Here is a 27,871-nt window from a genome sequence, read left to right as displayed (position 1 = left end):
TCTTCCCCTCTGCACACAGGCACTGCTCCTTGCAGCTGCAGAGAAGGTCTTGGAGGAAGGATCTCGGAAGAACAAGTCACTGCAGGGCCCTTTATTTTGTTTAAATACAGAGACGGTACAGCTCCTCATTTGCACAGCCTCCAGGGCACAGCAAATCTGGATAGACTGTGAGTTAGAAACTGGAGGAATAAAGACATGTGTTTGTGGGAAACACTCAGATAAGTAAAGCAAAGTGAAATAGAAGGAATAAACCATACCCAAAATCACCATAAAAAGATCAGCAAAAGAGAGGTTGGGTCTGTAATGAGATATAAGTACTATGCAGAAGACAACAGAAACTTTATTGCTTCTGAAAGTATCCAGTCATTAGTTTTCTGAGGGCATCCTTGATCTCATGGTTTCTCATGCTGTAGATGAGGGGGTTCATGGCTGGGGGCACCACTGAGTACAGAACTGCCACCACCAGGTCCAGGGATGGAGACGAGATGGAGGGGGGCTTCAGGTAGGCAATCGTGGCAGTGCTTACAAACAAGGAGACCACAGCCAGGTGAGGGAGGCACGTGGAAAAGGCTTTGTGCCGTCCTTCCTCAGAGGGGATCCTCAGTACAGCCCTGAAGATCTGCCCATAGGATAGCACAATGAAAACAAAACAACCAAAGACTAAACAGGCACTAACCACAAGTACCCCAACTTCCCTGAGGTAGGCATCCGAGCAGGAGAGCTTGAGGATCTGGGGGATTTCACAGAAGAACTGGTCCACAGCATTGCCTTGGCAGAGGGGTAGTGAAAATGTATTGGCAGTGTGCAGCACAGCATTGAGGAACCCACAGCCCCAGGCAGCTGCTGCCATGTGGACACAAGCTCTGCTGCCCAGGAGGGTCCCGTAGTGCAGGGGTTTGCAGATGGCAACGTAGCGGTCATAGGCCATGATAGTGAGAAGGAAATACTCTGCTGAGATCAAAAAGAGAAACAGAAAGACCTGGGCAGCACATCCTGCATAGGAGATGGCCCTGGTGTCCCAGAGGGAATTGGCCATGGATTTGGGGACTGTGGTGGAGATGGTGCCCAAGTCGAGGAGGGAGAGGTTGAGGAGGAAGAAGTACAGGGGGGTGTGGAGGCGGTGGTCACAGGCTACGGCAGTGATGATGAGGCCGTTGGCCAGGAGGGCAGCCAGGTAGATGCTCAGCAAGAGCCAGAAGTGCAAGAGCTGAAGCTCCCACGTGTCTGCAAATGCCAGGAGAAGAAACTCAGTGATGGAAGTGCTGTTAGACTTTTTCTTCCTGTGGGAATGGGGTTTTGTCAAATTAGAAAAAAGACACTGAAGGGTCAGGGCATTATTCTCTGAGCAATATCAAAGCCATTTCCCATAGACCCTCCCACTCTCACACACAAGGAAACTTTTCCTTTTCTAGGAGACTTTCCTTCAGATCTGTGGCTGGAGCCCTGCTTGGTGCTGGCTGAGCTTGCAATGAAGAGCAGGGCCTCTGCCCATGGGCTCTTGAAAAGTCAGCCCTGCTCTGCAGCAGTGGGTCCATGGGATAGGTGCGGGCAGGGGCCAGTCTGGTGTTTGACTTTGTCAGCTGAAACCGCTCCTAACACAGAAGGGCTTGTCAGCATCTGCACCCCCTGTGCTAAGGAACCACGAGGGTGAAAGTAGTTTAAGAGTTCTAGGGTTTTTTACAGTTGCCTACATTGCCCCTGGGGAGTTTTCTTAGATCTCGGGAACCTTCAGCATTTCTGCTGCACTCGGGGAGAACAGCGTGAGCCAGGCAAGTCAAGACGATTGCCTGTGGCTTAGTGCAGAGAGAGGGGGAGCTGCTCCATCCTTCTGTCTAGTTCCCACTTTCACTGTGCTTGCACCTTTCTGAGATGGAGGGTGATCACGCTCCCATGTTACCCTGAAAAGCCACCAGACACTGCTGAGAGCAGAGACATCCACTGCAGACCACCAAATATCTCACCCTTTCTCAAAGTCTCAGCACCCTGCTTCTAGCCAAGGACACACCAGGCTCATTTCACCAACCCAAGAGCATTTCCTCAGTCATAGCATCTCTGTGCTTCTCCATGGGGCTTTCAGATAACAGAAAGATTCTATGAGACAGATTGGCATCCTGCAGGACAGCTAACAGCTTGGAAGGACACTCTGAGGTGATAGACAAGTGACCTGATGTGATGGCATCTCTGTAAGGGAGAATCAGCTCATTCCCCAGCCCCACAGACAGCATTGAGCATAACCCCTCAGATAATGAGAAAGATGGGACACTTGTTCCCATGGACACAGCTGCATGGGAGGACCCACAAGATCAGTGTGTGTCTCTGCAGCTGAAACTCCCCCCCCAGAGAGCCTGACAGCAGGAACAATAGCAATAACACAGAGAAGTGGGGAAACAAGGAAAAAAGCAGTGATGGTCTGGCTCAGAGAGGCAAGGGGAGAGGCAGCTGGGCACTCAGGAAAGAGTTACCCTTACCCAGCTGTGCATGCCACCTGCCAGACACCAGCACAGCCAGGCAGTTGTTCTCAGTCCCTGTGCTCTACTTCTGGAGGCTCCTATCAGACTTACTGATCACTCCAAGTTACAGCTCAGGAGTCTCAGGGACTTGTTCAAGCATGACAGCTTCTCTCCCATTTCTCCCCCCAAATTCCCCAAGACTAGGAAACAGAAAACACAGACTCAGGAAAGCTCCTTAACATTAGCGTAAACCCTGCTTTGACCTCACATTTCAAAAGTGCCCTCAGAAATGTCCTGGGGAATGATCTGGAGCTGTGAGCATCCCTGACCCACAAAGCACCCTCTTGTCAGCAGAAGGACCCTGCCCCGCTGGGGATTGCTTCTTCCACCCACAGCTTCTCCCCACTCTGCTATTATAGTTCCCAGGCAGGCAGAGTACTTACCCTGACCAGTGGCAGAGTCCCTGCCCCAGCACACAGCCCCCTGGGGTGCAGGGACCCTGCTCAGAAGGACAGCCCTGGGCACCCCTGGCTGCACACCCACCTTCACACTCTGCAGCCATCCCCAGGGGAAGGCAGCTGACATGCCCTGTCCCTCTGAGGGTGCAGCAGGGAAGCTGTGCTCCAAAGCACGTCCTTTTTCTCTGCACTGGAGAAACCGTGAGAGTCCTCCTGACACATCCCATAGGCTGTGGGATGTGCCAGCTTTAGGAGGTCATTCCAGGAACTACAGCTGCATTGCCCTGTAGCCAGAGACTTACCCTGTGAAGGGCTGTGAAGATTTTTCTCCAGGTCAGCTCTCCTCTCTCTTCCCACCCCAGACTGCCTTTAACCTCCCTCTCACTTCCCTCCTCTCCCCTCGGTGCCTGCAGGCAGTGCCCTCAGCCCTGCTGCGCTTTGCAGAGGAGCTGCTCCTGGGCAGAGCTGTCTCTCTGCAGTGCTGTCTCCTTGCAACGAGCTCCCTCCAGCCCAGCAGCCCAGCCCAGCTCAGCAGCAGAGGACCAGCCCAAGGCAGCACTTTCTCTGCCCCCTCTGGGCCCCCTCCAGGTGTCCCTGGGGCTCCAGGGGAACCTGCTGGCAAACAGGCTGAAGCAATCACTGGTGTTCCCTCCCTCAGCTACAGAGAGACTTCTGTCCTGTGGCATTTCTTTTATTAGAAAAAGAGTTGGGTATGTGTTAAGGAGGCTCACACAATCAAATCCAAGTGGTGTTAAAACTCAGATTTGATCTTCAGTAAAAAGTTAGTTAGAACTCCGGTAACATTTGTGAACCACAGGCTCAAGGATGTAAGGGGAATTAGTACTTCACAGCCGACTTAAGAATTCAAATTCAGAATACAAATAACGTCACAGCATACTTAAATATGCTCTCTAATTCAACACTGTGTAACTTAGCTATCGAATAAATAGCACAGAAAGCAGAAGCAGTCAAAATGAAAATCCTCCAGGTGACTGACTGCCTGCTCTTTGGGTGCTTTCCAAAGCAAATATTCAAGTCAGTTGCCTTAAATCTTTTCACAAGTGATCCACAACACATCTCTTATTTATAGCTAGTGTTCCATAAAGATATAACCATCACCCTCTAAGAAGTGACACATATTGTCAAAGAAGGATCTGAGCCACGTACAGTTCTCATGCACCACGTATCAGTGTATTTTTATTTCTCTCTTTGTTCATGAGGATAAAATCAGACAGCCTTTCTTTGCAGCCGTGAGAGGAGTCTGTATCATCATGGGAAAAAAGACCGTCACACCTTGGCTTCACTGAAACTCAGGCAAACCTCCCACTGACTTCAAAACCTAAACCAGAGTTTTACCACCAGCCTTTGATTCCCAGCTTGTGTCTCATAGAAATAAATGTTCCTCACACCTTCATAGAGAGAGGACTAAAATAGAGCACTATTTAACTTTGAGACATGTGACGTGGACTGCTGGATGGTTTTGGAAGTGAATGGCGATTGGGAAGCACAGCGTGGGTGCTTGAATTACTGCAGCACATAACAAACAGAGGATAAGTTTACAGAGGAACGTGACAGTTTTACGAAGTATTCATGGATCTTCTATTGTAGTGTTGATGTCCCATGAACTGAGGACAGGCAATGAGTCCAATGCATTCAATGCTGCCGTAGCTCAGTGTGGCTGGTGGGTTTGCTGGTCATTACGTGTGGTTACTTCTGACTATCATCAGCTACCTAAAGACACAAGTAAATATGTGCTGCATCTCCTGGTTGAGACCTTACTGGCCCTATCTCCTCCCCGTGCTCGCTCACATCACCAGTAAAAATGCTGGTCTTCTCGTTATGCAGACATAAATAACTACCCGTCCTGTTATCTATCACTTCTGATAGTTGTGGGCACCTACAGGGTGGCAAAACAGGGGTGCCGGAGCCTGTTGATCCAAAATATGCCCATCTTCATTAAGAGTATGTCCCTGCTAACAGAGGTACCAGCTATTCCCTCTGCTGTTTGGGGCACTTGCATCCCTGAAGAGATGCCACTCACTCCAGTAGCCGACACCACAGGGCAGGGGCCCCCACAGCCCAGGTCTCACCCCAGGACCTGGCACCAGTTTTCACTCTCACACTCAGGGGTCTCACCGGCAGCTGGCGCTTGGTCCTCGCATCACACGCGCACACACATGCGACAGAGCAAGAATACTCAGAGATATTAAACAAAATATTTAATAAGAAGATAGAAGAAGACAGGACAGACTGCAGTGATCAGGCACAGGGCTCAGCCAGACAAGCGCACTCACTGGCCCCATTTTACCATCGAATTATAGACTCTTTGAATAGTTTGTGTTGGAAGGGTCCTTTAAAGTTCATCTAGTCCAAACCCCCTGCCATGAGCAGGGACATCTTCAACCTCATCAGGTTGCTCAGAGCCTCATCCAACCTGACCTTGAAGGTTTCCAGGGATGGGGCATCTACCACCTCTCTGGGCAACCTGTTCCAGTGTTTTACCGCCCTCATCGTAAAAAAGCTCTTCCATATATCTAGTCTGAATCTACCCTCTTTTAGTTTTAAAGCATTACCCCTTGCCCTATCGCAACAGGCCCTACTAAAAAGTCTGGCCCCATCTTTCTTGTAAGCCCCCTTGAATTACTGAAAGGCTGAAATAAGTTTTCCCCGGAGCCTTCTCTTCTCTGGGGGCTGAACAACCCCAAGTCTCTCAGCCTGTCGTCATAGGAGAGGTGTTCCAGCCCTCTGATCATTTTTGTGGCCCTCCTCTGGACCCGCTCCAACATGTCCATGTCTTTCCTGTACTGAGGACCCCAGAGCTGGACACAGCACCCCAGGTGGGGCCTCACGAGAGCAGAGCAGAGAGGCAGAATCACCTCCCTCAACCTGCTGGCCACGCTTCTTTTGATGCAGCCAAGAATATGGTTGGCTTTCTGGGCTGCGAGCTCACTTTGCTGGCTGATGCCCAGCTTTTCACCTACCAGTACCTCCGCGTCCTTCTTTGCATGGCTGCTCTCAATCCCTTCACCCCCCAACCCATACTGATATCGGCGGTTATTTTACACAGGACTGGCCCCTTTTCTATCCTTTTCTGCCAACCCCCATCTTTATTCCTCCCTGCTCCACCTTCCCCTGCACGTCCCTCATGGCTTTGCACAGCTCTACGGATTCCCGCATCCCTCCCAGTCCAGCGTCCCCCTGGTTCACAGTCTTGCAGAGTCCAGGCTGATCCTCCTGGAAGTGGTGCCTGTGGTTTCTCGATGGCCCGTCAACTACTCTGAGCAGTGAAGTTTGCTTTCTGCTGTTGTCTCCATGGTTGCTCTGCCAGGCCTGTGTCTTGATAAATTTGGGTTCCTGGCTTCCCCTTTTTCTATTGGTTTCCCAGCTGATAGCTCCTGCCCCAACCCCACAGCCCAGGGACAAGCCACAGGGTGGTGCTGCCTATCAGCCCCTCTTGCATTCTGCTGCCCTGGGGACTCTCAGGTCCCCCCAGCCCCCTGAGAAATATTCCCCTGCAGCTGACCCTGTTGAAGACAGGAAATCATAGAATCAGAGAATCAAGGAATCATTGAGGTTGGAAAAGACCCTTAAGACCATCACATGCAGTGGGGTGAGGGAAAAATTCCAAATGTAAAAGTCAGTGGTAATTCAGTGTGTGCCTGGAAAGACGGAACCACAGCCACGACATCATGAACACAAAGTCCTGCAAAGCTGGGCCATGCAAGGCGGGGGACGAGGGGAGGTCCGTCGAGCATCTGATGCTCACGACTGTCCCGATCCAATGGCGGGGAAGGTTTCGATATGATCCCAAGAGTGAGATTAAGACACAAACGAGGTCAAATGCTGGATACCCAAAACAGCTTTTATTATCAAAAGTAGAAAATAGTAGCAATAGGATAGACTGAAAGAAAAAAGCAGAAATCAAGCAATCAGTCGGCATGGAGTTGCAAGAATAGTCACTACTATGGATCCAGCAGCGTCCTGTTGGTCCTCAGTCTTCAATTCTTTGGTGATGGGTGCACACCATGGCTTGTCTCCACGTTTTTTTATAAGGCATAGTCTAATGCATGCACATACGTACTGTTCGCGTGCTGCAGGTTTCATCTATCACATGATCTTTGGGCGATCGACATTTTCTCAAAGACTAAGGCTTCCATGACAATGGTAGTCTGCACATTCCTGCATGCTTCACCGGCTCCAGCCTGCCTCCTCCCCTGGATGCCTCAGTGGCCTGGTAATCGTCCTTATGGGCCAGAGGAGTGTCCTGCTTAAACAAGCCATCCCAGAGACAAATGGCTCCAGATAAATAGTCCACAGTTCCGTCTCTCACAGCAAACAATCTTGGAGACAAATGGCTCCAGATAACAGTCTCTCACAATGACCTGCCTTCCTGGCCTGTGATGGGGACTGTGCCCCAGAGAAGGGTGTGGCCTGGGGGTCCGGGAAGGCACTTGGCTCCAGCATGAGGTTCTGAAACCTCCTGTGAACCCAGGACTGCTGAGTCCGTGAGGTAGGGAACCACCACCCCTCCCAGAGCAGGGCAGAGGACCCAGGGGTCCGGGCTGCCTGCTCATGATCCTCTCCTGCCCCGACACCAAACTGTGCTGCCTGGGGGATGGTGCTCACTAGAGCCCTGGTAAGAACCTCTTTCCCGCTGTGCCTCCAAAACACCGGCTGCCCCAAGGGCTGGCACCGGCTGCCCCTCGCCTCTCCCAGCCTCCTGGGGGGACACTCCAGGTTGCCCTTATCTGGGGGCACATGGTGGGTGGGAAGGGGACACCCCAGGTGCCCGCGCTCCCTCAGCCGCTCTGCTCATCGTGGTGGTGCAGCCAGAGAGGACCCAGGCACCTGGGCGCTGGCCAAGGAGACGGGACCTGAACGCAGGCGCACACACACACGCAGAGCGTAGCTTTGCTGAAGGGGTTTATTGATCATGAGAGGGAAATGGCCCAGGGCTCCCAGGGGATCAGGTGGGGTCATCCAGGGATGATCATCTCCTCATGCCACTGGAGGGGGACAGGACAGGGCTGTCACCATCACTCGAAGACCTGCAAGACAGAGCCCAAATTGTGACCCCCAGTGTCCGCTGGGACATGGGAGGAGCCTTGTCCCCACCGCCTCTCTCTGCAGAGACCTGGGGAAGGAGAAGGGAACTGGAGCCCTCAGTATACCCAGGACAGGACTTGGCTCACCTGAGATCCAGATGGCACCCAGAGCCCCCTACCCCAGGATGCCCCTATATCTCCCAGAAGCCTGCCCAGCCCTCACAGTGATCCTGGGCGGTCTGTATGGCACAGACCCCCTGCCTGGCCTGCACAGTGACCTTCTGGCTCCATAGAGCCCTACTGCATGCAAGGACAGGCATGGGGGCAGCTCTGTCCGGCTCACCCTGGGACATCCATCAGGGACAGTCCCCTCTGTTTCCCTCTGCCGTACCCAAGGTCTGCCCACCCCAGAGGGCTCAGGGATCCCCCAGGGCCCAGGATCCTTCGTGGGGCTGCAGACACCCTGATGTCGCTCACCTGGACATCAGCAGCTACAGGCGCGCGTTTCTGGCGCAGAAGAAGAAGTCTTACCTCCTCCTCGGTCAGAACACGCTGGGGAGAAAGGGAGGGTTAGGGACGTGCTGGGTGCACTGGAGTGTACTGGGAGGCAGGGAAAGCAATGGGATCCTTGGGGAAGGTGACTCCGGGGAGAAATGGGGTACATGAGCTTGTATGGTGGTGCACAGAAAGCAGTGGGGGTCCTGGGGAGGGGGCCCACCTGGGTATGTGGCTGTGTACTGGGGTGTACTGGGATGGATGGGAATGTGATGGGGGCCCTGGGGAAGGGGCCCTCCCTGGGAAAGCACTGTGGTGCAGGGGTGTTCTCTGGGGTTGCAGTGGGGTGTACTGGGGCACACTGGGATGCCCCGGAGTGTTGTGGCCATAGAGGGAGAAGGTCTGGGGCCAGCAGAAGTCGTCTAGTTCAGTTCAGTGAACCTTGTTCCCAAATCCGACTGACGACTCCTGTAGAGAGACCATGAAAGCTCACTGGGATGTCCCTGGTCCCAGCAAGGGATGGGAGCACCAAAGTGCCCTCCAGTTCCCCAGACTGGATGCCCTCCAAGTCCTCCCCACTACTTACCGGGTTAACATCTCCACTTGCTTCCAGGAGTGCCTAGGGAAGGAGAGCAAAGGAGTGGTCTGGATTGGACCTTGATGGGGCTGTAGGTGGGGCACAGGTGTCCCCAGCCCCCCCCAGGACCATGGCTTCCCCCTGGTCTGAGCGGGAAAATCCCTTCTGCTCCCCCCAGCCCCATTCCTCCAAGTTTCTCCTGGGATACCTGTTCAGGCAGGAACCAGGGGTGGGGATGGAGACAAGGATAGTGTGGGGAATTCAGGGCCTCCAAAGAGGATGGGGGTGAGGGTGAGGGGGGGCCCACAGACGGTGCACTGGGGGGAATTAGTGGACCCCAAGGGACTGGGCTGGGGGTGCTGAAGGGGCAGGCCTGCGTGGGATGCAAGTGAGGGGTAAAGGGATTCAAGTGGAGGGGACACAGGGTCTTCAAGCGAGGTGGTTGGTGGGAGCAGAAGGAAGAGGGCTGCAGAGGACGAAAACGGGGGGATTGGAAGAGTGTTTGGCAGTGGGGGTTCAGGGAAGGGGGTCTAGGGACGACACCGCAATGGGCAGGATGAAAGGCAAAGGACTGAGGGGAAAGACTGAAAGAAAGGCGTTGGGAACAATCAACGGGAGGGCGTTTGAGGACCCTGGATAGGACACAGAGGAGATCCCAGGGAGGAGATGTCTGAGGGCACCAAAAGGATGGGGTGGGGATGCCCAAAAGGGAGAGATGGGGGGGGCACCAGGTCAAGACACCAGTGGGGGTCCTCACAGGAGTTTGTGGTGAACCTTCCCAAGGAACTCGGGCTCTGGGCACAAGAAGATTAATTGCGGGGGAAGTGGAGGGAAGAGATGGAATTGTGGGAGGGAGAAAGCTGCATTGCCCAGGGCTGGAGGGGAGGAGAGCCTGGAGGAGCTCCTTGCTTGGGAAAGGGAGAGGCCAAGTCAAGGGGTTTCGTGCTCACCACGACAATTTTGTTCTGCAGGAGAGCTGATGTCCTGCAGCCAAGACCCCTCCCCAGCCTTGAGCCTCTCCCCGTGGCATTGAGGACTCACCTGAGCATCTTCTGGCATGCACAGCAGGATGGTGAAGAGCAGGGCCAGGCTGAGCACTGCGACCTTCATCTTCCTCTGCGGTGTGGCGAGTCCTGGGTGAAGCTGGAGAAGGTGAGGGGCAGATTTATCCCTCCCAGGACTCCTCCTTTCCCCCCTTCCCCAAGAGACCCCAGGGCAAAGCCAGGCTTGGCAGAGACACCAGCCCTGGCAGGGAGCCCACCCCTGGCACAGAGTTGCCCCCGCCTTCGGCACTGATCCAGCCACCTTCTCTGGCATCGGTCCAGCTTCCCGCATGGGGCGGCTGCACATGGAAGGGCCCAGGCATCTGGGGGTGGTGAGGGAGGGGCAGGCAGTGAGCCTCTGACAGCCGGACACCCTACGGTGACAACCCACTGCTCCAGCACAAAACCATCCTCCCAACAGCCCCCCAAAGCCAGAACCCCCCATCTCCCAGTGCCCCTCACCTCCCAGCACTGCCATCTCCCAGCGCCGCTCCCCTCCCAGGCCAGGCTTTCCCTCCGGGGCTCCCCCAGAGATGAGGTCAGCCTCAAACCAGGGGTCTCTAAGAGTCATCTCTGACCCCTCTCCAGCCCCTTGGGTAAACAGGGGGCTGGGACTGACCCCCCCCCCCCGATTCTTGGGGCGTCAAGGACCCTGGGGTTTGGGAACACCGAAACGTGGGAGGACAACTGGGGGCATGGGCAATGGGGACAGCCAGATGGCTGGGATCTTCAGTCACTGGAGGCAATGGGGAGCACTGGTGAATGTTGGGCACTGGGAGATGAGGGTGAGGCTTGGGGGAAGCGCTGGGGTGGTCGCAGTGCCCAGCTCCAGCCCACCCCATTTCCCTTGCACTACAGGCCCCAAACTGGTCCAGTCCCCAGCCACGGCCCCCCCAGAGCAGAGATCAGAGGGGACTAACCCCCGCCCTGGCCCTCACCCTGCCACTGCCTGGGGCCACTGTGCCCACCCAGACAAACCTGGGTCCCACTTCTGCAGAGTTGCCCCCAGCCAGTGGGTCCCAGTAACCCTGTCCCCAACAAGGCTCTGGCTCCACACCTGTTCCTGGCTGGCACTTGGCCACAGCTCACCAAATGTCCCTTCAATGCCCTCATCCTCGGCCCAGGCCAGCGCTGTCCCTGAGCAGGACGCGGCTGTCCAGAGGGACACGATGAAGCGGACACTTGTCCGCAGGCAGCCACTCGGAGCTAATTGTGGGGACAGAGCTGCTCTGGCAAGAGGAAGGATGTTTGTCCCTGCAGCATCTCTGATAAGCCGTGTTTGCCCAGGGCCCGTGGCACCAGGAACCCGTTGTGCAAGCTTGGTCTTCACGAGAGTGCCCGACCAGGGAGGCTCTGGAGGGGGTTAAAGCAGCCTGGACGCCTGGGGTCCCCTCCAGCCCCAGCAGCTGGCAGAGGTGGGCAGTGCTGGGGGAGCGGGCAGGAGCAAGTCCTGGGGCAGCCTGCACGCCTGGGGCTCTCCCGCTGCCCTGGGGACAAGCTGAAGCCCAGAGGCAGGGGCATTCCCAGGGAACAGCCTGACCACCGGGGTGTTGCTCTCCTTTGGGAAAGCCTGGTGGCACAGGAGTCCTGCTGGAGTGGGGCTTAGAGCAGCCTGCGTGATGGAGCTGCCTCCGCAGGGGCACTGCATCCCTTTCCCTCTCTCCCTCTGCCTGCCCTGCAGCTAACCCTGGCTTTCCAGGGTAGCTCCTTCACAGCACTCCTGTCCCAAATATCACCATCCTGGGGGCCCGGGGTAGCACCCTTTCGCCAGTGTGGGGTCGGGGCAGTGTGGGATTGTACGCAAGTGGATCAGCTCTCCCCTCTGAGTGGGGAGAACCAGTGGGTGAAGCTGCTGGCCTGGCTCGCACAAGCCAAGCAAGACCTTTTCCAGCAATCCGGAATTGATGGACCTGTCCTTTCCAGTCGTGACACTCATGCGATCTGCCATCGCTGCTCTCTTCAAGGATGCAAGTGCCCCAAACAGCAGAGGGAATAGCTGGTACCTCTGTTAGCAGGGACATACTCTTAATGAAGATGGGCATATTTTGGATCAACAGGCTCCAGCACCGCTGTTTTGCCTCCCTGTAGGTGCCCACAACTATCAGAAGAGATAGATAACAGGACGGGTATTTATTTATGTCTGCATAACGAGAAGACCAGCATTTTTACTGGTGATGTGAGCGAGCACGGAGAGGAGATAGGGCCAGTAAGGTCTCAACCAGGAGACGCAGCACATATTTACTTGTCTCTTTAGGTAGCTGATAGTCAGAAGTAACCACACGTAATGACCAGCAAACCCACTAGCCACACTGAGCAACGGCAGCATTGAATGCATTGGACTCATTGCCTGTCCTCAGTTCGTGGGACATCAACATTAGGATAGCAGATCCATGAATACTTCGTAAGGCTGTCACGTTCCTCTGTAAACTCATCCTCTGTTTGTTATGTGCCGCAGTAATTCAAGCGCCCACGCTGTGCTTCCCAATCACCATTCACTTCCAAAACCATCCAGCAGTCCACGTCACATGTCTCAAAGTTAAATACTTAAATAGTTAAATTTTAGTCCTCTGTCTATGAAGGTGCGAGGAAAATTTGTTTCTATGAGACACAAGCTGGGAATCAAAGGCTGGTGGTAAAAATCTGGTTTAGGTTTTGAAGTCAGTGGGAGGTTTGCCTGAGTTTCAGTGAAGCCAAGGTGTGACAGTCTTTTTTCCCATGATGATACAGACTCCTCTCACGGCTGCAAAGAAAGCCTCTCTGATTTTATCCTCATGAACAAAGAGAGAAATAAAAATACACTGATACGTGGTGCATGAGAACTGTACATGGCTCAGATCCTTCTTTGACAATATATGTCACTTTTTAAGGGTGATGGTTATATCTTTACGGGACACTAATTATAAATAAGGGATGTGTTGTGGATCACTTGTGAAAAGATTTAAGGCAACTGACTTGAATATTTGCTTTGGAAAGCGCCCAAAGAGCAGGCAGTCAGTCACCTGGAGGATTTTCATTTTGACTGCTTCTGCTTTCTGCGCTATTTATTCGATAGCTAAGTTACACAGTGTTGAATTAGAGAGCATATTTAAGTATGCTGTGACGTTATTTGTATTCTGAATTTGAATTCTTAAGTTGGCTGTGAAGTACGAATTCCCCTTACATCCTTGAGCCTGTGGTTCACAAATGTTACCGGAGTTCTAACTAACTTTTTACTGAAGAACAAATCTGAGTTTAAACACCACTTGGATTTGATTGTGTGAGCCTCCTTAACACATACCCAACTCTTTTTCTAATAAAAGAAATGCCACAGGACAGAAGTCTCTCTGTAGCTGAGGGAAGGAACACCGGTGTTTGCTTCAGCCTGTTTGCCAGCAGGTTCCCCTGGAGCCCCAGGGACACCTGGAGGGAGCCCAGAGGGGGCAGAGAAAGTGCTGCCTTGGGCTGGTCCTCTGCTGCTGAGCTGGGCTGGGCTGCTGGGCTGGAGGGAGCTCATGGCAAGCAGGCAGCACTGCAGAGAGACAGCTCTGCCCAGGAGCAGCTCCTCTGCAAAGCGCAGCAGGGCTGAGGGCACTGCCTGCAGGCAGCGAGGGGAGAGGAGGGAACTGAGAAGTAGGTTAAAGGCAGTCTGGGGTGGGAGGAGAGAGGAGAGCTGACCTGGAGAAAAATCTTCACAGCCCTTCACAGGGTAAGTCTCTGGCTGCAGGGCAATGCAGCTGTGGTTCCTGGAATGACCTCCTAAAGCTGGCACATCCCACAGCCTATGGGATGTGTCAGGAGGACTCTCACGGTTTCTCCAGTGTAGACAAAAAGGACGTGCTTTGGAGCACAGCTTCCCTGCTGCACCCTCAGAGGGACAGGGCATGTCAGCTGCCTTCCCCTGGGGATGGCTGCAGAGTGTGAAGGTGGGTGTGCAGCCAGGGGTGCCCAGGGCTGTCCTTCTGAGCAGGGTCCCTGCACCCCAGGGGGCTGTGTGCTGGGGCAGGGACTCTGCCACCGGTCAGGGTAAGTACTCAGCCTGCCTGGGGAACTCCAACAGCAGAGTGGGGAGAAGCTGTGGGTGGAAGAAGCAATCCCCAGCAGGGCAGGGTCCTTCTGCTGACAAGAGGGTGCTGTGTGGGTCAGGGATGCTCACACCTCTAGATCACCCCCAAGTCATTTCTGAGGGCACTTTTCAAGGGGAAGGTCAAAGCAGGGATTGCTATAAAGTTAAGGAGCTTTCCGGAGCCTATGTTTTCTGTTTCCTAGTCTTGGGGAATTTGGGGGAGAAATGGAAATGGAGCTGTCATGCTGGAACAAGTCCCTGAGCTGTAACTTGGAGTGATCAGTAAGTCTGATAGGAGCCTCCTGAAGCAGAGCACAGGGACTGAGAACAACTGCCTGGCTGTGCTGGTGTCTGGCAGGTGGCATGCACAGCTGGGTAAGGGTAACTCTTTCCTGAGTGCCCAGCTGCCTCTCCCCTTGCCTCTCTGAGCCAGACCATCACTGCTTTTTTCCTTGTTTCCCCACTTGTCTGTGTTATTGCTGTTGTTATCTTGTTCTTGCTGTCAGGCTCTCTGGGGATGGGAGTTTCAGCTGCAGAGTCACACACTGATCTTGTGGGTCCTCCCATGCAGCTGTGTCCATGGGAACAAGGTTACAGGTGTCCAAGCTTTCCTCCAGCCTGTGGGGCTGTGGGCAATGCAGCCTGTGTCATTCCCTAGGAAATGAGCTGACTCCCCCTTCCTGAGATACCATCATCAGGACACTTGGCTACCTCCTTGGGGTGTCCTTCCAAGCTGAGAGCTGCCCTCCAGGGTGCAGATCTGTCCCATAGCATCTTGGTGTTTCTGAATGCCCCATGGAGAAGCACAGAGACACTATGACTGAGGAAATGCTGTTGGGTTTGTGAAATGAGCCATGTGTGTCCTTGGCAAGAGGTGGTGTGCAGAGACCTTGAGAAAGGGGGAGACACTTGGTGTTGGACAGTGGGTCTCTCTGCTCTCAGTAGTGCCTGGAGTCTTTTCAGGTTAACATGGAGGTGTGATTACCCTCCATCTCAGAAAGGTGCAAGCTCAGGGTAGTGGGAACACGACAGAGTGACAGACCATCTCCGCTCTCTCTGCACTAAGCCACAGGCAATCGTCTTCCCTCGCAGGACACACTTTGTTTTCTCTGAGTGAAGCAGAAATGATGAGGCTTTCTGAAATCCAAGATAATCACTAGGTGAGATAGGGGGGAGCTCTAACCTCCCCCCTCTCTCCTAAACACTCTTTTGATTGTGTTTTCTTATCCCTGGGAGTGCAGATGCTGACAAGCACTTTTACATTAGGAGCAGTTTCCTCTGACCAATTCAAACACCAGGACTGACCCCCTGACAGACACCATTCCCAGAAACCCACTGCTACAGAGCAGGGCTGACTCCTTGGCAGCCAATGGGCAGAGGTCCTGATCCTCACGGCACACTCAGCCAGCAACTACCAGAGCTCCATCCACAGAGATAAACAGAGATCTCGCTGAAACAGAAAAAATGCGGTGAACAAGTATTATGAGAAATGGCTTTGATTTTAATCAGAGAATAACACCCTAACTTGTCACTGCCCTTGCCTCCTTGTTCAGTGCTCCACACTCAGAGACAGCAGATGTCCAACAGCAGCTCCATCAACCAGTTCCTCCTCCTGGAATTTGCAGACACGCGGGAGCTGCAGCTCTTGCACTTCTGGCTCTTCCTGGGCATCTACCTGGCTGCCCTCCTGGCCAACGGCCTCGTCATCACCATCATAGCCTGTGACCAACGCCTCCACACACCCATGTACTTCTTCCTCCTCAACCTCTCCCTCCTTGACTTGGGCTCCATCTCCACCACTGTCCCTAAAGCCATGGCCAACTCCCTGTGGAACACCAGGGCCATTTCCCACCCAGGATGTGCTGCCCAGGTCTTTCTGTTTCTATTTTTGATCTCAGCAGAGTTTTATCTTTTGACTGTCATGGCCTATGACCGCTACGTTGCCATCTGCCAACCCCTGCACTACGGGACCCTCCTGGGCAGCAGAGCTTGTGTCCATATGGCAGCAGCTGCCTGGGGCTGTGGGTTCCTCAATGCTGTGCTGCACACTGCCAATACATTTTCACTATCCCTCTGCCAAGGCAATGCTGTGGACCAGTTCTTCTGTGAAATCCCCCAGATCCTCAAGCTCGCCTGCTCGGATGCCTACCTCAGGGAAGTTGGGGTACTTGTGGTTAGTGTCTCTTTTGCATTTGGTTGTTTTGTTTTCATTGTGCTGTCCTATGGGGAGATCTTCAGGGCTGTGCTGAGGATCCCCTCTGAGCAGGGACGGCACAAAGCCTTTTCCACGTGCCTCCCTCACTTGGCCGTGGTCTCCTTGTTTATCAGCACTGCCACGATTGCCTACCTGAAGCCCCCCTCCATCTCGTCCCCATCCCTGGACCTGGTGGTGGCAGTTCTGTACTCGGTAGTGCCTCCAGCTGTGAACCCCCTCATGTACAGCATGAGAAACCATGAGATCAAGGATGCCCTGAGAAAACTTATGACTGGATAATTTTCAGAATCAAGAAACTGCCTTTTGTCTTCTGCATAGTACTCATATCTCATTACAGGCCCAGCCTGTCTTCTTGTGTTTTTTTAGGCTGATTTTGGGGTCTGAATCTGATTTTTGTTTGCTGGGGTTTTTTTGTTTTCCTCATTTGAATGCTTTACACAAACAAATGTCTTTATTCCTCCAGTTTCTAATTCACAGTCTATCCAGCTTTTGTGTGCCCTGGAGGCTGTGTAAATGAGGAGCTGTACTGTCTGTGTATTTAACCAAAATAAAGGGCCCTGCAGTGACTTGTTTTTCCAAGATTCTTCCTCCAAGAACTTCCCTGCAGCTGCAGGGAGAAGTGTCTGCGTGCAGAGGGGAAGAAGAAAAGAGTCCCGGCACAGCAGCAGCACCAGCGCTTGTTCTTTCCCAAGCTGCTCTCTTCCCACTTCCATGCTTTCCTTCTGAACCCTTGGGTTGGTGGAAGGCCTGAGTGCTCTTCAAGCATGGTTGCAGTCCTGCTGTGTGGCAGGCCTGTGACCACAGGCAAGGACAGGCAGTGGGCACTTGTGTGACAGAGCTGGCCTCCATAGCAGCATTTCCATCATACAAGGGGATCTCCTCAGGCCTGTGCCACGGAAGCCCCCCAGCCCTGGGGCTCACCCCTCTCCACCCCCGAGGAGCTGCTGTGCCCTTCAGAGGGTCTGGGGCTGTGGGGTGAGTGCCCAGAGCTCTGCCGCACCCTGTGGTGGGCACTGCTGTGGGGCCAGCCCAGACTGGGCTATGCTGGGGATAGGGCAGGGGAGGTGGAGAGAGATCAAGGGAAGTGGGGAGAGTTTAGGGTGAGCTGGTGTGGGCTGGAAAGTGCCCAGGAGAGAAAAATATCAGTGTAGAGCTTGTAGTGTGTGACCATGCAGGGCAAGGACTCACACTAGGTGTTTGTGGTGCAGAGCCAGGCCTTGTGGAAAACATTGAATACATGCAGGTGAAGAGGAGAGGAGGAGGCTGGTCTGTGCCTTTGGTGGTGTGGACAGACAGGGAAGGTGGCTCAGTGTCTTCGTCACTCCCAGTGTCTCTCATTGGTCATTTCCAGCACTTGCTGGTCACCCCAGGTTTACAAGTGAGTTTTGCTGTGAGGCCATCTCCATCTTCCTCCTGGGCCAAGGGCTGGTTTGGGGGAATGGACAGCCCTGCCCAGCCTCGCTCCTTCCCCAGACCCTGGCAGACCCTGGAGCAGAGCTGTCCGCAAAACCCCATGTAGGACAAGGCCGCGGCAGGGCATGGGTCGGGTGCTGGGGAAGCTGCAAATGTAGGAGGGTCATGGGGGAACTGTGATCTGAAGGCCGTCATAGGGATCACAATGGGGGGAAGGTCCCCACCCCTGACTCTCCCGTTTCCCATGCTGTGCCTGCACAGTGGGGCCGTTGGACTGTGTATGGGCAGTGGGGCTGGGCCTGCACAGGGACAGGGCGCTGACAGGGGCCATGAAGCAGCTGCCAGGAGGTGCCATCATGGACATATGTTCTAAGAATTGTATACTAGAGGCTAATCACTGAGAACTCATAGCTATTTTTGTCATGTAAAAAGAAAAATCAAATAGCTTTAGTTCATCATCGAGAATACAAAGGAGTTCCCTTTCAGCACTGACCTGTTACTGCTATTAGTGATAGTTCCACTAATGCCAAAACATCCTTGAGAGCTTCTATAGTTTTCCTCAGCTCCAAACCTCAGGCTGCTCAGACATGGAAAGTACTACCTCAAATCTCTGCAAACCAAATCTCTCCCACCTTCTCTCACCCACGCTCTTTTACCCCAGGACACTTCTCCCCATCATGTCAGCACACTGCCTGATCTCTTTTTTATCTGGGTGAAGTCAGGGTGCTCCCTCAAAATGCCTTCCCTACAGGAGTCTTCTCTGCCTACTGATTGCAGTTGAATCGCCTCACGCTATGTACAGCTCCATCTTCCTTCTGCAGAGCTCCATGGGATGGACAGTTTTCCTGCTCCTTTCATGAGAAAAGGTGACAAACAGGAGAGACTCCTTGCCAGGAAGCCAGAGCCTTGGGTATTGCTCACCTGCTTCTTACTGGCACTTCACTCACACTCTGTTTTGGTGTGTTTGGTGCTTTTCTGTGGCTACTCTTTCTGCAGAGAAGATCTTAAAAAGACAACGATTTCATAAATGATGGTCATAAGGGCCCTGTTGTAGACAACAATGTGTGCCATAAGCTCTGGAGAGAGCCAGGAAGATAGTTACTAAGCACCAGGAATATGCAGGAATCTCAAGGCCTCTTCTGAAGAGCGAGCAGCTCTGAGCAGCAGTGATTGATTGGCCATGTGTAGGGCTCAGAGAGAGAGTTGAGGAATATCAGTGAGAAACAAGGAGGTGGCTGATGGCTTCAGCAAATCCTGAAACCCTCTCTGAGGCCAGAAATGGAAGGCAGTGGATGTCTGTGGATGGGGAAGACGAGGAGGTTTGTCCTGGGAAGATGTCAGGAAGGAAGACCCCTCTTCTGCAAGTCAAGGATGAAAGAGATTTTTCTATGATAATGTGCATGCCTAGAAAATGGAGAAGGCCCGCTGCTGAGGGTGGCTATCATGCCAAATGAGCTGAGCTTGCTCTTTTCCTGCTTCACTTCCCATACTTGGATGGACCTCAGGAAACATCTATGAGTGTGGAGGATGCACAGACCTCCTGGGGTGAAGTTTCATCACTGCGGGGGAAGAGGGAAGGGTTTGTGAGACACGTGGTCGGGCAGGGAGAGAGCCATGCATGTAGAGAATTAAAATGAGCCTGGGGCTAGAGGAGCACATCTTGGGTGCTAGAAGAACATAAACAAGGCTTTGAAAGAAGCCAGATGGGTTTTTGGGAACTCAGAGACATTGTCTAACCCTCAGAAAACTACAGCTTTATGTTTGAACAACAGTGAGGATAGAGACTTATCAGTAAACCTTGGGATATCATGGGGTCAGAGTGAGTTGGGGAAGCAGGGGGGAGAGTTAAAATCTGCAGAGAATCAATCACTGACATAGGACAGTATAGGACAGCCTGTGGTGGGGAAAGCCAAGGGCTTTGGTAGGGCTGGGACCCAGAACGGAGGTCCTTGTTCTCTTGGCTAGGGCTGCTGACTTGTGGGCTGAGTGGTCTCCATGTATGTCAGCACTGGCATGATTGCCTATCTGAAGCCCCCCTCCATCTCCTCCCCATCCCTGGATCTGGTGGTGGCAGTGCTGTACTCGCTGGTGCCTCCAGTTGTGAACCCTCGCATCTATAGCATGAGGAACAGGGAGCTCAAAAATGCCCTGAGGAAAGTGATTTCATGGACATTTTTCAATACCGGTAAACTTCCAGTCTTTTTCCACAAGTGACTCCCATACTAGGCCCATGCTTTGTTTTATTATCATTGTTGTTATTGCTCTTTGCGGTTTCATGTTCGTAGACCAATACTTGGACTTCCTGTACTTCATGTGAAGCATGAACCTCCTCTGTCTCACCTGGAGGACCATATAAAAATGTGTCTTTGTAACACTGGGTCCAAGCTGACTCCCTCACAGCATCTCTATAATAAAAAGGGATCTTCCCTGTGCACTGCCTGATGGTAGGGCTGTTTTTCCAAGCCTCATGTCAGGAAAAGGCCCGAGATACTGCACCTTCAAAAGGCCTATTGATCCATGGTTTCAAGAGCAAAAAGCTCATTTTCATCTTGTGACCTGCTAGAGGGGTGGATTTAGGACTCACCTGTTGGTGCCTGGTGACAGTTGAGGTGATGAGTCGTCACTGAGGTACAAACCCAGTCCTTTCCCACATGTGACAGGGCAGAAGACGTCTTCCAGGAGGGGAATCTGCAGCTGCCTGGATATCCCAGGGGATCTCCATGGGCAGCGTGTGCCTGGGATGTGACCAGAGCTCCACAAAGTGAGAGATTGCCCAGGTGGAATCATGCACAAGTGTTAATTCCAGGTATTCACAGGGAAAGGAGTACTCTGCAATCACAGGACAGGCAGCGGGAACCCAGCTGGCACAGGGGAAGGGGGCTGCAGACATGCAAGAGCTGTCTGAGGAGCTCCAGGGCCAGGAATACTGCCCTGCTCTACTGCCCTTATTAATACAAAAGGAACCAGTTTCCTACCAACACTCATTACATATCAAGTCCCATAGCTCTTGCCACAGCCAGACTCTCAGCCAAGCCCATTCTCAGACACCTCCGGCTAGATGAGGTGCTTGTCTTGACACATTTTGAAAATCTCCACTGATAGAGATCTCACCAACTGGCCTGGGTCCTTGCTCCAGTGTTTGGCTCTGAGGAATTTTTCCAAACCCTGTCTTTCTCAGTCTCTCCTTGTACACAGTGTGCTCCAGGCCCCAACCATCCTTCTGGCCTCTGCAACTTTCTCTCCAGTCTGTCGGGGTCTTCCTTGTGCTGGTGAGCCCCATACTGGACACAGCAGTCCTGAGGTGGTCATCCTGTAGTGGGTTAGCCTTGCCCAACACCCAGACACCCACCCAGCCGCCCAGTCACACCTCCATCTCAAAAGGACAAAGGCAGAAAATAAGATGGAATAGCTCCTGGGTCACGATAAAGACAGGGAGATCACTTACTAATTACTGTCACAGGCAAAGAAGGGTTGACTTGGGGAAGATCAATTTAATTTATGCCAAGTAAAAAAGGTTTGGATTGTGAGAAACAAGGACAAAATTATTCAAGTCCATTGCCCTCACACTTTCCCCCAGGCTCAAATTACTCCATTGCTCCAAGTTCTTCTACTTAGGAGATCCCAAGGTCAGGGTGAGGTGGGGAAACAGGAGGAAGCAGCTAAAGTCTGCAGGGAAACTGGCACAGGCATAGGACAGTGTAGGACTGTCCGTGGTGCAAACAGGGCCTTTGTGTGGCTGCGCCCCTCCTCCCTGCCAACAGAACTGAAGTCCTTGTCATCTCCACGGTGGCTGCTGTCTCTTCCACTGAAGCCCATGTGAGGACACCAGTTCCTTACAGCCCCAGGCCCTTGTTCCCTCCTCACCGACCCCCAAAAGAGCCTGGGAGGTTTCCTACCGCTGTCTTTCACTCAGCATCACACCCCCCCACCTCAAACTGCTCCCAGGAAGAGCTGTAAGCATCCCATGAAGGAACGGATCCCCCATTCCCAGGGGGATGGGGGTCAGGTCTTGGCCATCCTGCCTGGTGAAACACATTTAGGGCTTTCACAGCCACCTCCACAATTGATCTTCCACCTGTAACCAGTGTCTCCGACTTCCTGTTTCACCAGCCCCCAGGGACGGTCTCCTTGTCTGGTCATTCCCTCCACGGTCTCTTCAGTGATGTTCCTCAGTGGAGCCCACTAACACCCTCAGAAACTTGCAAGTTTGATGCTGACTTTTACTTCTTGAGAGGCTTGTTCAATCTTTCAGCATCTGCAGTTCAGGAACTTGGCACCAGAGGGCTCATTAACATGAAAACTCCCTAACGAGCCAAGGCTCTGTGCATAATTTTCCTTTAGGTCTTCAATTCTTATGTGGTTAATTACAGACATTTCAGGAATGTAGTCAAAGTGGAAAGATTCAATACTAAACAATAAGAAAGAATACTTTTTTTCCCCCCGCTTTTCTTTAATTTTCTGCTCATGCATCATATAATATCAGAAATCCTCAATTCATATTGATCCTCCTAATGGAGTTTGAATGATTACAAAGATCAAGACCCTTTCCGTCTTAACAATCTATGGTCATTCTTCATCCCTACCCCCAGCCCCACCTTTTCTCTCAACCACCTGGCACTTACAGCAGCCTTGTTCAAATCTGAGCTTTCTTCACTGAAGTCTGTAGCTGCATGTTTCAGCCCGTGGGCACCAACTCCCTCCTGCTTGGAGAACGAGCTGCACACAGACACGCAGTGATGTAATACACTCAGCGGCTGTATATTAAGTCCACGTTACCTCCTGTGAAGTTCACTTCCCACAGCAGATAGCCTTAGACAAACAAAACCCAAATTTTTGAGTAAGCAGAGATCCCAGGACCCCCCCAATACACTCCCTGCCCTGGACTCTATCTGTCCATATCCACTCTTTGCACACAGCAAGTCACACGTTGAAGTCACGAGCTCCCCTGGTTCACAGAGGGAAAAAAGAGACAAAGCGAATGAAATGGTCTTTTTTGAATAGCCAAACGGGCACTAAGCCCAATATATCTGGACACAGGAGCATCTTCAAGCAGACTCTGCAATACCTAGACCCACTCATTTTTCATTCCCTGCAGGGTATAAAGTACATGTGGCTCTATCATCGGTGAAGACAGGGATGAGACTGATCTCCTCTAATGTTGGACACCTTGGGTGCTGCTGCCCAGGCTTCCTTTTCTACCTGTGTTAGGTAGTCATCCACTATGATCCAAAAAACCCGATGGCGCTACATGTAGTTGAGGCTTGACTGTCTCCATTGTGGAGACCCCACAGCCTTTCTGGGTGCATGTTCCCAGTGCCTGACAGACCTTATAGTGCAGATTCTTTTCTCTTAAGGCTGGTCAGAATTTCCCATGGCCCAACTTTTTCCCATGGCTTCTTAGCCTTCCACTGTGCCCATCTGGGAAGAGTCTGACTCATCCTCCTCTGCACCATCCCAGAAGCTAGCTGTAGAGAGTGACAGTGTCTCGCTAGGCCAGCCTTGAATTTCTGACATCCTTCTCTTTGGCCCAGTGATATCGACCGGTCTTCAGCAGACTCCCCATTTCCAGTAGTTGGAGGTTGTTGGACTTGTGGGCCTAAACCTGTGTCTATAACCGCCGTGCTTATTCCCACCAGGTCCCACTCCAGCTTCAGGAGATAACTAGGGATGAGAAGTCAGGGGTCACCCACCCCATTCCAGGGGTCTTCATTCCAATGAGACAGACCCTGTCCTCACACCAATGTGTTGTCTGTACCGTTTCTGCAGTCACTCCATGGGGAATGGAAGTGAGCAGCTTTGATGCACATGTGCATCCACTGAGGCAGCTCCTCACACGCTGTTCTCTACAACATGGAATGTGGCAGAAGGGCCTAGTTCTACCTTTAATTACTTATGAGATGCCCCCATCAGCCTGGAAAGATGTTCTCTGCAGGGGTAGAAATCCTTTCTGTTGCTCTCAGTGAAAGTAGAGACCCATGGAGGTGTAGTTTCCTGCAGTCAGAAGTTGATCTGCCCATAACGCTTGTCCTGTGCTGCCATGTGCTCTCAGCTAAACAGCAGTCACACTTGTGAGTTACCCGCCAAAAAAGAAACTGTACTGTGCTAGAAAAGAAGGAGTGCAGTTTCAAAGTGCAGATCTCCCAACTCCTCTGCCTTTCTTAGCCCAGACATGGAGAAAGTAACAAAGAAGGTGTGATGCATAAGTGTCCTGCCTCGGATGACAAAACCAAGGACTCTCCAATACCACAATGGTATCACAGATATCACAAAGGGAGAGCTGTGCCTTTCTGGAGGGCAACCTACAGCCTGGCAGGAGTCCCACAAGAAGACAATAACACACTGTTGGTTTAAAGAAGACGTAGCACTCATAGCCATATGATGTAGGCTATAGACGTAGCCCCATGGACTACATTGCCTGGAGCCCCACAGGTTAGAAGGGGGCTTGGGCACCTCCATGCAGACACTTCCATGCCAGGACCAACAGGGTCAAGTGTCTGAAATGCGACTGAACGCCCCGTCCCAAAGAGCCTGGGAGCTAGAACAAGAGCAGCAGGCACAGATGGGGAAAACAAGGAGCAATAGTGTCATCCTCCTGCCGAGGGACAGACAGATGGGCACCCAGGAGACCCTTCACCTTCCCCAGCTGTGCACACCACCTTCCACAGCAGCATCACAGGGCAGTCTCTTTCAGCCCCTTTCTCCGGCAGAGGGCAAGGTGCACAATGGGGGAGAGATGCAGGCACTATGCTCCTCTACTTGAGGTCCTGCTGCAGAGGAGGCAGCTCTGGGCTGTGCTTGACCCCAGTAACCCTTACCAGACCTCATCCTGACCCCAACCTGTGGATCAACTTCCTGGCTTGACCTTGGACCTGTTCCATCATCAGAACCTCGCCAGATGATCTGGGCTTTGAACTGCCTCCAGCTGCCAGCCCCCTGGCCTGCCCTGCTCCCTTGTTGGCAGCTCAGGCTGGTGAGGCCCCCTCCCTGCTCACCTGGGGATACCCCTCACTTCCCAGCTAACTCTGCCTTCCAGAGCAGTTGTCCCTCGCTGCCCCCTAACAGAGCTGAGGTCCCAATCATGTCACCATTACCTGCATCTCCACTGCCCTCCCCTATGCTCTGGTTGTCTTGATGGCTTCACGATGCCCATTGTCCTGAGGGACTCTCACTTTGCTACAGCCGACAGGGCCTCACAAGGAACAACCCACTGGCATCCTGGACTTTTTCCCTGCCCTCTCTCCATGCTGTTGTTTCTACTTGGCAATCTTAGTGATGAACTTGCTAAAAAAAAAATAAAAAAAAAAGAAAAAAACAACCAAATAACCCCTCAAAGAAAGAGGAAAATAAAACCCAAGAAAAACAAGTGATGCAAAAGAAGACAATTGCTTACCACTGACGAATCAATGCCCAGCCAATCCCCAAGCAAGGGCAGCTGCTTCTGACCTCTACCTCCCCAGTTTTATTTCTGAGCATGACATCATGCAGTATGGAATATCCCTTTGGTCAGTTGGGGTCAGCTCTCCCAGCTGTGTCCCCTCCCAACTTCTTCTGCACCTGCAGCCTACTTGGTGGCAAGGCAGTGTGAGGAGCAGAAAAAGCCTTAATGCTGCGCAAGCACTGCTCAGCAATAACTACATCATCAGTGTGTTATCAACCCTGTTTTCAGCACAAATCCAAAACACAGCCCCATACAAGCTACTGTGAAGAAATTTAACTCTGTCCTAGCCAAAACCAGTACACTCAGGTTGGAAAGGACCTCAGGAGGTCTCCAGCTCAGCAGGGTCAACTCTGGGGTGAGAGCTGGTTGCTCAGCACTTGATCTAAGTTACGACTTGAAAACCTCCAAGAATGGAAATGGGATTATTTCTTTGGGCAGCCACTTCCTGTGCTTGGCTGTCCTCATGAGGAAAAAGATTTCCCTTGTCTCTGGTGTGAACTTTTCTTGTGTCAATCTCTTGTCCTCCCTCCATGCACCACCGTGAACTGACTGGAGGAGGCGGGAAAAGGAAAAAATTCCTTGCCTCCAGCCCCCTACACCTGAAAGGAGCTCCAGCAAAGCTCGGTCAGTACAGCAGACAGTACCTGTGCCTCTTGACTGAGCCGGTGGCCATTCCTGAAAAATTTCCTTAAAACTGGAAGCTTCCTGGAAGCTCCAGCTTTTTGGACAAGGTAGTTTTCTTCTCAGTTTCATGTCTGACTGTCTCCTCTTATGAAATACCTTTAAATTCTTCTTAACTTGGAAAGGAGGAGAGGAAATCCCAACAGTGCACAAGGATCCAGGAGAGAACTTGACCCATACAAATCTGTGGGGCTTCATCCACAGCTGCTGAGAGAGGACAGGGCATCCTCCTGAACAGGTAACACTCTGCCTGGAGCCAGGAGCAAGTGAAGTACTGCAAAGGTCTGTCCTGTCCTGGGAGCTCTTCTGCTTGATAGCTTTATTAATGACCTGGAGGTCTTGGTAGATGGCAAACTGCACGTGAACCAGCAGTGTGCCTTGTCAGCCAAGAAAGCCAACAGCATTCTGGGCTGTATGAAGAGGAGCATAGCCAGAAGATGAGGGAAAGTGTTTATCCCTCTCTCCTCAGAGCTTCTTAGACCACCTAGACAACACTGTATCCAGCTTTGGTCTGCTGTGCCCCGTCCCCCATCCTGGTGCAGGCAAGACACTGATGAGCTGGTGCAAGCTCAGCGGAGGACTATGAGACCGATGGGTTGGGGGCAGGCTGGAGCACTTGACATCTAAGGCAAGACGGAGGGAGCAAAGCTTGTTCAGGCTGGAGCAGAGAAGGCACCAGGCGATAAGGAGAAATGTTTTCACCATGAGGTCAGTTGCCAAGAGAGGCTGTGCCCTCCCTATTCCTGGAGGTATTCAAGTCTTCTTCCACCCTGCTTGTCATCTCCTCCCTTTGACCAAAACAGTCTTGCTCCTGCAAGAGTAAAGCAAGAGAGCCATGGAACCAGCACAGACTCTGCATGCCCTGAGACCTCGCTTTCCTACAGCAAAGAAGAGAGCTCTTTCGTCAGCCCCACACTTCTTTTTCCACCCTCGGCCTTTGTAGTTGCATGTGTCTGGCTTTTGCTAAGATCACATTTGAACTGGAAGCCCGCAAGATGCCTGGAACTCCTAACATCGATCTGGCATTCACAACAAACCTGGATCCCAGCCGGCCATGAAGGGGTCAGTCATCCAGTGCCTCAGCTGTGCTGCCCAAGGCAGGTTTTGTCACGCCACTGTCAGTGCCGCTGATGCTGTGCCCATGTCCCGTCCTTCTGCCACAGACTGCCCATGATCCCCCAAACAGCCCCAGCTGCCTCGGGGGCTGCGATGAAACATTTCAGGAGCGGGCTGAGGTGGGGTGGCAGGACATGGGCCCTTGGCACCGCCTGGCTAGCAGGCCTGGGCAGGGAGAAACCAGCTCCCCTCTGCCGGGGCTGGGCACAGTTTTTCCCAGGAACCTCCCTGAGGAACACGTCTTCTATATCTCTCCATGCCCTTGCATGGCTGGCATGGGGACTAGGGCTCCTGGGGCAGAGCTGAAGAAGCTCAGCGGGGAGAGTGTTAGAGTGAAGATCTAAAGGTCCCTGGCTCAAGCCCGGGCTTTGGCAATGTTTTCCCTCGGGCTTTTGCAGAGCCTCTTGCTCTTCTTCCAACCTACCCCTGCCCTCCTGCCCCTGCCTTCCTCATGCTCAGGGCAGAGTTTCCCCGGGGCTGGGCCCAGCTTTTCCCTGGGGAGCTCCCTCCGGAGCTGCTCCTGGTGATCCTCCACCTCTACCCTGTCAGGAGCACCTGAGCTCAGGCTGCTGGGTGGATGTGCACAGGCAAGTAAAAGAGGGTCAGGCTGCCCAGGGGGAATGCAGAGACTGTGTCTGTGCATGCAGGGGTAGAGTCAGGGCAACTCTAGTTAGAGCTCAGCTGGAGCTGGAACCAGCAAGGGGTGGGTAACCAGAACAGCTCCTCTAAGTAAATCCATAGCAAAAGCCACGATAGGAGCTAAGGAAAATGTGTACCTGCTGCTCAGTGGGGCAGGGGACCTTGTAACCAAGGGCATGTACAGACCTGAGGTATTCAGCACCTTTTTCCTCTGCCTGAGGCTTCCCAGTTTCCCAAGCCTCCTAGCAGAAACTGTGGG

The 27,871-nt window shown here is 52.8% G+C and overlaps 2 protein-coding genes and 1 long non-coding RNA gene across 3 annotated transcripts; 1 reads left to right on the top strand and 2 right to left on the bottom strand.

The window, feature by feature from the left end:
* Positions 1-367: 367 nt before the first annotated feature.
* On the bottom strand, positions 368-5,915 carry LOC128138352 (olfactory receptor 14C36-like; the record flags this gene model as incomplete). The annotated part of the gene is made up of 3 exons (XM_052779647.1): positions 5,890-5,915; positions 4,688-4,805; positions 368-1,318 (listed from the first exon to the last, which is right to left on the bottom strand). Coding segments are annotated over exons 1-3 (1,095 nt in total), but the record flags the coding sequence as incomplete, so codon positions are not given.
* A 1,899-nt stretch (positions 5,916-7,814) lies between these two features.
* Positions 7,815-8,475, bottom strand: LOC128138380 (uncharacterized). Its single transcript, XR_008233994.1, has 2 exons — positions 8,431-8,475; positions 7,815-7,956 (listed from the first exon to the last, which is right to left on the bottom strand). It is a non-coding gene; the product is annotated as an uncharacterized LOC128138380 (long non-coding RNA).
* Positions 8,476-13,435: 4,960 nt separating this feature from the next.
* LOC128138369 (olfactory receptor 14J1-like) lies at positions 13,436-16,604 on the top strand. The gene is made up of 2 exons (XM_052779661.1): positions 13,436-13,562; positions 15,664-16,604. Exon 2 carries the CDS (start codon positions 15,687-15,689, stop codon positions 16,602-16,604), a length of 918 nt encoding a protein of 305 aa, XP_052635621.1. The 5' UTR covers positions 13,436-13,562; positions 15,664-15,686.
* Positions 16,605-27,871: the final 11,267 nt, after the last annotated feature.

The sequence above is a fragment of the Harpia harpyja genome, unplaced genomic scaffold (genome assembly GCF_026419915.1).
Source record: "Harpia harpyja isolate bHarHar1 unplaced genomic scaffold, bHarHar1 primary haplotype scaffold_39, whole genome shotgun sequence".
NCBI classification, from domain to species: Eukaryota; Metazoa; Chordata; class Aves; order Accipitriformes; family Accipitridae; genus Harpia; species Harpia harpyja.
This window is presented reverse-complemented; position numbering and strand designations above follow the sequence as displayed.

What these genes read in the sequence shown, in the direction of transcription:
- LOC128138369 (XM_052779661.1), top strand. Translation starts at nt 15,687, where the DNA reads ATGTCCAACAGCAGCTCCATCAACCAGTTCCTCCTCCTGGAATTTGCA.